Source organism: Phycodurus eques, chromosome 22, assembly GCF_024500275.1.
Source record: "Phycodurus eques isolate BA_2022a chromosome 22, UOR_Pequ_1.1, whole genome shotgun sequence".
NCBI lineage: Eukaryota > Metazoa > Chordata > Actinopteri > Syngnathiformes > Syngnathidae > Phycodurus > Phycodurus eques.
In genome coordinates, this window is record NC_084546.1 from 2,807,894 (window position 1) to 2,817,235 (window position 9,342).

Here is a 9,342-nt window from a genome sequence, read left to right on the forward strand (position 1 = left end):
TTACAAGGGCTTGGAAGCCCCCCCCCCCCCCCCCCAAAAAACAAAGTGATGCTTTAAAAATGTTTATGTGCTTTGTCTTGCGAAGTCGCCACAACTGCACCATTGCTACACTATGCCAGGCTAATCGAATGCTGGACATCGCTTCAGACAAATACACAAAATTAATTATAAGCTGAGCAAGTCACTATGCAATTCCAACAACAATTGTTTTTTTTTTTTTCTATCAACTAACTTTTGCTTATCTTTTCAGACAACAGACACACATTTGATATCTTATCGCGAGCACCATTACCTGTGAGCCACTGCACAATAAGTGACGTGATTATAAGGTTTGAGATAACCTGGAAATCATGCAAATATTTGGCAGCAGGACTCGGTCACCTCCGAACAGTGGGGGGGAGGGCAATGTGACGAATTTACGCCCTCCACCCAAAACTGTTTGGAATTGCCCATAATAATAGTTTAACCATTCATCTACCACAATGATCCCACAACAGTGTAATATAATTTCAAATTACCCTTAAAAACAAATGGTTTACAAATGATTTTATTTTGTAAAAAAGCACTTGAACTGCTAAATACACATGCGGTGAAGATTCTCCATAACAACCCAGGCTAAACTTAGCTCCGCCCCAAGATACCAGTACTCAGTTCAGTTTTTCAGTCGAGATGTATCACTTCAACATACATCTTTGGACTAACTTTACAACTGTCCTATTTAGACGGGCATTTGGTGCCATCTCAGTGGCATGTTAGGGCATAGACAAAAAAATCTGCAAATCCGGACCGCGAATCTGCGGGAAGGATTACTGTCTTGCGTACCATTAGTTTTCATACAATTTTCAGCCAAGGAAAATGTTGCTAACATACTTTAAACGACACCACAACAATACCAACATTTTAAGTATCGTAACAATTACGTTTTTTTAAATTAATTTGCCACAACTCGTGGCCGTTGCCGCGGCGCTAGCCTGTTAGCCAACAGACACGCCAAAGTGATGCCGCCGATTTGCGTGAAGGCCAATCCCAGCACAGTGACGGCAATGTGGAACACGTTGTCGTTGACCAAGCTGAAGACTTTCCGGAAGCATCCGCTGGGGTGGATGCCCGCGGCGACCACTCCGTCGTAGTCCTCCGAGGGCAGCGGCCTGTTCCTGCAGCCTTTGCGCCGCATGCAGCAGCTATCCGGCAAGGACCTCAAGGTGCCGTTCTCGGCTGGCAGGAAGGTCGTGTGCTGGAGGGCCCAGTCCGAAGTGAGCCAGTCGCGCCATCCTTCACCACCGCAGCACCGCAGCGCCCTCTGTAGGCTATCTAGCGCGTCGGCACGGCCTTCGTCCTCGCCGTAGGCAGCCACCGCTCGCTGTAGGCCGCTACGAAACCCGCCGGCGATGTCCTCCCGGTAAAATAGACCGCAGAGTCCACCGGCCAAGCCCGCCACGAGCGCGGTCAGCTGAAAGAAGCCGTACGCCCTCAGCACGTACGGGAGGTTGGCCGCCACCCCGAGACAACCCAGGAAGCCCCAGACGGTGACGGCGGCCCCCGTGGTCAGCAGGATGACGGGCACGTTGGGGTAGCGGTTGGCTGACAGCAGCATGAAGTCGGCCAGGGAAAGCTGCGCCCACACGCCCAGGGTGAAGAGCGCCAAGCCGGCCGCCCAAAAGAGGCAGCTGAAGGCGAGAAGACCCAGGCGGATGAGGTGCATGACTCCCACTGGGCGGTGGCAAGGAGCGGCGGGGGCGGCCACAGGCGGAGGTGCAGGGGGCACCCGGGATGCCTCAGGGGGCAAGGAGAGACGCCGACGCTGCTGGTGGAGGAGGCGGTGGTCCTCCTGGTCTTGGTAGGGGGGCAGCAGGTAGCCGGGGATGGCGGAGGCGCGTCGAGGGTACGGGGGCGGCGTAAGGAGGTTGAGGCTGCGTGGGGAGGACAGTCTCCGGACGGCTAGCTGCTCGTGGTTCCTGTCCACAGCATGCCTGCTGGGGCTCGGCAGGGCGGAGAGGGACTCGCGACGCAGTGGAGAGCTCATCATCCCCGCCTCGGCTTCATCTACTCTCCATTTTACACCCTTCCCCTATCATCCCCCTCTTCTTCTTCTTTATGACCGGTTATTAATCTGCCACCTGCACCTCCGACGGCCCGGGGCGTAAATCAAGATGACGGCCCGTGTGATGTCTGCGCCGTTATCGGTATGCACAGACATCGACTTTACACCCTATTTGTCTGTTTATTCCTGGGGTCCTTTCCGAGCGAACGGACGGACGCCATCGCGTGAAATCGTTACATTTGCGCTCCCACGCTCGCCGCGGCCCCTCGATGAGAAAGGATGGGGGGAACCGAATAAACAGGAACCAACTCGTGCACACCCTCTTGTGGCGTGGCGGACCGTAATGTAAATGTGATCCAAAAATTCTTACGTATTGGGAATTACCAATGAGGTTATCAATATTCAATCTGATGGTTTCCAATCAGAAACCAGCTGTAAGCAAACCCTTTATTAAAATATATGGCTCACCACCACGGCTCATGTGCAAGATGGGTTTTTCCGCCACACGTACTCAGCAGGCCTGCGGAAGAAATCACCATTTGTTATCATTTATGAGCTCCGTTTTATGCGATTCCGATGGAAATGACTCACCTGACACGCACGGCTTGACATTTAAGAGCCTTCTCCTCCTCCTGTGTGAAAATTGCTGCGGCGAGCAAGTGCGGCCGCTTAGACGAGAAGCCCGACACCTAAAATGTGGCAAACGGCAAAAATAAGAATCAAGATAATGAGGTCTTCCATCATAAAAAAAAAAAAAAAAAAAAAAAAGTGTCGTTACCTGATTTGATGTGACAACACTGGGGCATACATTACACTGTAAACTATACACTCCGTAGCTGATTGGCCCTTTCTTCACTCACGCAGAAATTCAGTGCTTCATGTTTATCTATAAAACATTCACTGCCAAGACCACCAACAGCATTCACCATTCCGGCAGTTTTAATAACCTCTTCGTTCTACTTTTAGTTGATCGTCCTTTGAATTTTTCCGCCCCAACTGACTGAAACGGATAATAAAACGAATCTCTTTCATCATTATCAATATCATCATTTGAAAAGTGATCGTTTTGAAAAGTGATCGTGCGGCATTGGTTTTAAGCGGGTTTTGAATCTTTTATTTACCGTCATGTAGTAACGATATGATACTGTTCAGTTTGGTGTTCATCAACAGTATTTGGAATTGCTTTTACATTGCTTTGTTTTACTCCGCTGTCAGGTCGGCGCTGCAAATGAGAATCCTCTCAATTGCCTAACCTGGATAAATAAAGGTTAAATAAAATAAACACATCATATAAAAAAGAGAATAGAAAAGGTGAGTTAAAAGTGTACATCACTGCGTTAGTCTACTGTCTTTCAGTGATTAGGCTGCACTGGCTGCGTTTCCTCCATGTGCGTTTCCATGTGTTTCTTGAGTTTGGCCTTGGATGAGAAGGTCTTTCGACAGCGCCCGCAGTTGGGCTTGGCCGGCTTCGCGCCCGAATGGCCGCGCTTGTGCCACGCCAGCTCGGACGAGCTCTTGAACTTGAGCTCGCAGGCATCGCAGGCGTACGGTCGTTCGCCCGTGTGGACGCGGCGGTGCAGCTGCGCCTCGTTCAGAGTGAGGAAAGACTTGTCGCAGTAGCCGCAGGGGAAGGGCCTCTCGCCCGTGTGGATGAGGTGGTGTCGGGTGAGCGCGTAGGGTTTCGCGAAGCCCTTGCCGCAGTAGGTGCAGGGGTAAGGGCGGGCGCCGGTGTGCGAGACCATGTGCTCCTGCTGCGTCTTCTTGCTCTTGAAGCGCTTGTCACACTGCGAGCAGGCGAAGGGTCGCTCGTCCACATGCGAGCGGTGATGTTTGGAGAGCTCGCCCTGGGACAAGAAGGCCTTCCCGCACTGCGAGCACAGGAAGGGCTTCTCGCCCGTGTGCATCCTCTCGTGCCGGGCCAGCACCGACGCCAGGGTGAACCTCTTGGCGCAATGCGAGCACTGGAAGGGTCGCTCGCCCGTGTGGACGCGCAGGTGCTTGACCAGCATGAAGCGCAGCGAGAAGTGCTTGCCGCACTGGCCGCACTTGTGAGGCCGCTCGCCCGTGTGCGTGGACATGTGCCTCTTCACGTCCGATCGGCGGGTGTACGTCTTCTCGCAGTGCGTGCACTTGAACTGCCGCTTCACCCGATGCGCCTGCCGGTGCAGCGAGCGCGCCAGCAGCGAGTCGAAGCCGTCGCCGCACTGCAGGCAGACGTAGCGCTTGGCCACGTGCGACTTCCTGTGCTCCAGAAGCTCGGCGGCCGAGGCGAAGCCGCGGCTGCAGATGGAGCAGATGCGCGGCAGACGGCTACCGTCCGAGTGGCAGCGCTTGTGGTGGGCGGTCAGCGCGCGCAGGTTGGCGAAGGACGCGCGGCACTGGGAGCAGGCGAAGGAGACGGCGGCGGCGTGCCACTTGCTTTGGTGCTTGCCCAGGTCCCACGAGTGCTGGAAGGTGCAATCGCACTGCGAGCAGCGGAAGGGCCGCTCGCCCGTATGCGTCAGTTGGTGGCGCCGCACGTCCGACGTGCGCGTGAACGTCCTACCGCACGTCTCGCACGTCAGCGCTTTTTGCCTGCTGGCGGCCTGGCAGGAACTTCCAGAACCGTCGTTAACAGTCGCACCGTCGGACTGCTCCGCGTCTCCTTTTGGGAAAAGCTTAATGGATGTAAAGATTTCATCCGTGTCGGCGGGAGTCGGAGCCGAGTTGGATCCTGAGAGCTTGCGGTAGTCCTCGGCGCGAACGCTCTGCATGTGGAAGTGCGGCGGGCTGTTGTCGTCAGAGTGGTGGAAGGGGCACCGCGAGCACGTGAAGATGATGGAGGTCATCTCATCGGAATCGTCTGCGGGTAAAACAACATAATAAATATAAAACATTTGTCGCTCCCAAGATCACACGCTTACCTTTGTCGCTTCCTTTGACGGCGATCACAGACGAGGCGACTGGTTGGTCAGCTCGAAGGCTGCAAGAGAAAAAGGCAAAGTCAGGGTGTACCCCACTTCTCAACCCAAGAGCCAGCACGCCCGCGACCTGAAATGTACCTCTTTAAGTCACAACAGCTGGCGGATGCATCCTTCAGTGGAATGGACGAGTGTTGTGTTTCACAGACGGGAACTTCAGTAGTGCGGGGCGCAACGTCCTCTTCAGCAGAAGACCACTTCGCTTCAGTGCCCGGCTGCCCGTCGTCCTTCGCCCCCTCGAAGGCTTGCGGAGCCGCAAACTGACGGTTCGTCGCCGAGTCGTTTTCAAGACCGTCCTTCCTCGACGCGAACGTTTTGGTCAGCAACTCCAACGCTTTGGCCACATCTAACGCCTCGCTCGCAGGGTCCTCGGCGGGCGCCACCTCCACGTCATAGAATTCCGTCTGAACTTCAGCTGCCGTGTCTTGGACCTCCATCTCGGTGAAGACCGTCACCACGCTGTACTGCTCGGCCCCGGAGAGAGCCACGGGGTGGATGACGTTGGCGTAGTTGTGCACCGACTCCGGACCCGGAGTTACGTTTGCTTTTTGAGAGGGAGGGATGGACAGAGCGGACATGATGCAGCTCCCGATGGTGGACGAGGGACCGTCTGGAAGAACCAGGAACATGAGTTAAACTTCAACATCCAAGAATAGTCCCGTTTCCTCCATTCAACTTCTTTGGATTCCCTGGATGACTGACAACCTACACAGACTGATGAAGAACTAAAATACTCACGTTGCATTTTTAAAAGTCCAGCAGCCTTGCAGTGCTTAAAGATTAAGGCCAGCTCTTCCGGCGTGGATTGGACACACTCGTCCAAAACGGCGGAAGCCGAGCCCAGCCAAGCTGCCGTCTGGAATCAAAACACATCAACGGTGAATTTTCCAGATAAACAAATATAAAATTACGGGAAAATGTTGACTGAATACCTGCTTGAGGTCTGGCACTGGGAGCAGCTTCTCTAGTTTTGAGAGAAGCTCCCACAGTAACACATGTAGGGCTGCATCGTACTTTTGTCCATATTCTACTGGGAACACTTCCTATGAGAATACAAATAGTTAATTTACAACAAAACTATTAATTTTAGGGGATATAAATTAGTAAGCCCAACTTGAAAGAAGTAAGCTCGCTCAGCTGGATCTTTCAGGAGGCTCTGAACCAGAGCAATGAAAGTGGACTCTGCTGTTTTCACCTCACCATCGCTCTGCAAGCATACATTTATTATTCAAACAAATTTCAATCAGAAGCTAAAGCTGTCATCACTGTACTTACATCTGGGGTTACCGGAAGTCTCTCTAAGTGGCCCTGGATCATCTGAGAGTCCACAGTACCTCGGACAGAGCCTTTGCACAGCTCCAGGATCAACTGAAATGTGAATAATTAACTATCCTAGTGAAGATGAAGACCATTCTGTTTCATTTCAAAACAACCACAAGTAGAGTTTACCCTCGCTCTGAGGCCCAGGATGAGCTGGGCTCTCTGCTTGCGGTTCATCAGTCCGGGCATCGCCTCGGTCACGGCGTACACAAACTGCTGGAGTTTGTGGTAGTTCATCACATCTTTCTGCTTGGCCAGCTGCCACATGGCGGCAGAGTACAGCTGCAAAGGGGGCACCAGGAGACGGAGGGTCGACAAGGGAGGGCCAACCTCTGAAAAAATACAATCATTTAATTTAGACATTGATTATTATTATTGTTAAATGAAGAATAAAATTGCAAATTCAAATTAACCTAAATATTTGCCTATTTTTAAGATGCTCACAGTAAAAACAGTGTAATAATTACATTAAACTCAATGTGCTCAAAACACTAACGCAACAGCACGAGCCTGATTGACTGGCTAGATGGCTAACCGGCGAGCTAACGTAAACAGACAACACGGAGAGTTCATTATTCACATACGTACGGTTCATTTTTCTTCTTCTTTTTTTTCAAGACGGGCCAGTTGTGAGAAAATTCTCCAGAGGCCTTAATGACATAAAATAAAAAGCGTTGTTTAATTTACGAGTTAGCATGCGCTACGACGACGCAAGCATCCGCTTCCTCAAAGTCACTCCTGCATTCCTGATTTTCAAAACAAGAGTTTAGCCAAACTGTGCACATTCTACAACAAAGAAATGCCTTAAATACCTCAATAGTATATTTCCTGTTAGTACATTTGAAACCATTTTTTAAATTTCATTCCAAAAAGGAGATGAAATCATTCGTTTTTAGGCGTAAAAAGAGTTCGCTTGGCAAGACCGGATGTTTGTACCAGTCCATCACTTCAAAATAAAACGAGAAATGCCATCGCCTCGCGAGGTCACGCGATACTACAGTTTATAGTCACATGAAACAGTCAACAGTTAACATTGTTGTGCACATCATCTGTACATTTCCATCATCATATAAAGCAGAATAAATGTAATTTGCACTCCGGTAAGTGAAGTGTATCTAGTAAAAATCATGGACGAGGACGGACTTCCGATTGTGGGCTCTGGAGTCGATCTCACGAAGGTATTGTCAAGCGAGCCAGGAAATGAATGTAAATAGAATGCATGTCAAAGACAGTTGACTGTGTTTTTTTTTGTAAAGCAACTTTTGACAACGCGGCAACTATTTGGCTATTTTTTTAATTCCAATCCAGAGTCAACATTTGACCCCTTGTGTGCTTTTGTTACATTGTTTATTTCCCTGCTTTAGGTCCCTGCCATTCAGCAGAGAAGAATTGTTGCTTTTCTCAACCAGTTCATCGTCCACACGGTTCGCTTCCTCAACAACTTTTCCACAGTGTGTGAAGAGGTTTGTCCTTTTTATAATCACACTTAAAATCACCTCCTTTAAAAAAAAAAAAAAAACTCAGAATGGATTTTTCCCCTACAGAAACTTGCCAACATATCCCTGCGCATCCAGCAGATCGAGACCACGCTGTGTATCCTGGAAGCCAAGGTTGGTTCTTTGTCTTTTTCACATCACAACTCCTCCATGATGGAATCTCTCCCACCCGCGAGCAGCTGTCCTCCATCCCCGGACTGGAGGACGTCACGGTAGACGCAGTCGAACGTCCCCAAAGCGTTCGGACCAACGGAACCGGCGCTCCTGCTCAAAGTCAGACAGACGATCCACCGGCTGTGACGCTTCCCTCTCTGGAGGTACAAGACCCACCTTACTATGCTGTTAACAAGCATGTCTCCTTTATGAACGATGATCTGCTCTATTTTAGCCTCCTCCCAGTCCTCCAGACGACGCGACGACGCCCAAAGCGGAAGAGGCGAATGTCATGACGGTGGCCAAGGATCCGCGCTACGCCAGATATCTGAAGATGGTTCATGTGGTGAGCAAGCACCAACTTGTCTTAATCATGAGGAAATGGAAATGTACACCCCTCACATTTTTCTAAGTACTTTATTCTCTTTTCATGGGATGACATGAAATATGACACTTTGCTCCAATGTAAAGATGTCAGTGTACAGCTTGTTTAACAGTGTAAATTAACGGTCTCAGACCTCACGCTTCTGTTGTTGTTGTTGTTGTTGTTGTTGTTGGCAGGGCGTTCCCATCATGGCCATCCGGAATAAAATGAGCATGGAAGGTTTGGACCCGGACTTGCTAGAGTGAGTTTTTTCCAAATGTCCACCTTTTTAGTATTGTTGTGTTTTCCCGCTTTAACATGACACTTTCCTGCTGGCGGCAGCAAACCGAACACCCCCGTGCCAGACGCGGGAGGAAAAACCGGCGAGGCGGACGACATGGACGCTTCGGACAGCGAATCGTCCTTCAGCGACTGACGTCTCGATCGGGGGTGTGCTGGTCATCCATTGAAGTGGTCTGCCTGGGAGAGGGCTAGCAGCCTCAAATGAGCCCTCGCTCTGGATAAAGCATTTAGTGGTTATTCCACACTTAAAATGTTCAAAGAGGACGTTGTAGTTCTCAGTGTTGAAATCCCAGTTACTAACATTTAACTCGATATTTTATGCTAAATCGGGGTCCATGTTCAAACACATGATTTATTTTATGTAATAACATAATAGCATAAATTGTCCATAGGTTTGAATGTGATCAAAATGGATGGATGGAACGTAGGGTTAATTATGGGATGTTTTGATGTGAACAATTGTGGTGCTTTAAGACTTCTGTTTGAACTGTTGACATGAGCAACCATCTCTGGGGTTAATTATTAGTGAACGAATAAAGGATAATGATGCGATTCCATGTTTCAAGTTCTTTAGTTGGACGGTAAACATGTCACACATACAACTGCCACCAGAGGCAAAAAAAATAAATAATAATAACCAGTTGTTTTTGAAAATAGCTCACAAATGGTTGGTCACTCCTGGCCCCAGCCCCGTTGCTTCCAAGC

General features: G+C 50.0%; 3 protein-coding genes across 4 annotated transcripts; 1 reads left to right on the forward strand and 2 right to left on the reverse strand.

Moving 5' to 3' along the window:
• Positions 1–75: 75 nt before the first annotated feature.
• Positions 76–2,895, reverse strand: LOC133396968 (tetraspanin-7-like). Of its 2 annotated transcripts, XM_061667303.1 has the most exons (3): positions 2,820–2,895; positions 2,633–2,730; positions 76–2,561 (listed from the first exon to the last, which is right to left on the reverse strand). In XM_061667303.1, exon 3 carries the CDS (start codon positions 2,024–2,026, stop codon positions 932–934), a length of 1,095 nt encoding a protein of 364 aa, XP_061523287.1. In that variant the 5' UTR covers positions 2,027–2,561; positions 2,633–2,730; positions 2,820–2,895; the 3' UTR covers positions 76–931. The 2 variants fall into 2 exon arrangements, with proteins under 2 accessions (XP_061523287.1, XP_061523288.1); XM_061667304.1 differs by lacking the exon at positions 2,820–2,895 and having other exon boundaries at positions 2,638–2,799.
• On the reverse strand, positions 2,801–7,113 carry si:zfos-932h1.3 (zinc finger protein 813). Its single transcript, XM_061667297.1, has 9 exons — positions 6,910–7,113; positions 6,451–6,653; positions 6,277–6,369; positions 6,116–6,208; positions 5,934–6,044; positions 5,740–5,857; positions 5,083–5,611; positions 4,945–5,003; positions 2,801–4,883 (listed from the first exon to the last, which is right to left on the reverse strand). Exons 1-9 carry the CDS (start codon positions 6,914–6,916, stop codon positions 3,394–3,396), a joined length of 2,703 nt encoding a protein of 900 aa, XP_061523281.1. The 5' UTR covers positions 6,917–7,113; the 3' UTR covers positions 2,801–3,393.
• A 196-nt stretch (positions 7,114–7,309) lies between these two features.
• On the forward strand, positions 7,310–9,206 carry washc3 (WASH complex subunit 3). The gene is made up of 7 exons (XM_061668089.1): positions 7,310–7,499; positions 7,686–7,784; positions 7,866–7,931; positions 7,997–8,134; positions 8,206–8,316; positions 8,532–8,596; positions 8,677–9,206. The coding sequence occupies exons 1-7, from the start codon at positions 7,449–7,451 to the stop codon at positions 8,768–8,770; spliced, it is 624 nt and encodes a 207-aa protein (XP_061524073.1). The 5' UTR covers positions 7,310–7,448; the 3' UTR covers positions 8,771–9,206.
• Positions 9,207–9,342: the final 136 nt, after the last annotated feature.

Bases quoted from the DNA above. Each gene is read 5' to 3' on its own strand.
- LOC133396968 (XM_061667303.1), bottom strand. From the start codon at position 2,026: ATGATGAGCTCTCCACTGCGTCGCGAGTCCCTCTCCGCCCTGCCGAGC.
- si:zfos-932h1.3 (XM_061667297.1), bottom strand. The intron at 6,370-6,450 runs GTAAACTCTACT...TTCACATTTCAG, and splicing joins TCCTGGGCCTCAGAGCGAGG to TTGATCCTGGAGCTGTGCAA. The intron at 6,209-6,276 runs GTAAGTACAGTG...GTATGCTTGCAG, and splicing joins GACTTCCGGTAACCCCAGAT to AGCGATGGTGAGGTGAAAAC.
- washc3 (XM_061668089.1), top strand. From the start codon at position 7,449: ATGGACGAGGACGGACTTCCGATTGTGGGCTCTGGAGTCGATCTCACG. The intron at 7,932-7,996 runs GTTGGTTCTTTG...ACCCGCGAGCAG, and splicing joins TGTGTATCCTGGAAGCCAAG to CTGTCCTCCATCCCCGGACT. The intron at 8,135-8,205 runs GTACAAGACCCA...GCTCTATTTTAG, and splicing joins TGACGCTTCCCTCTCTGGAG to CCTCCTCCCAGTCCTCCAGA.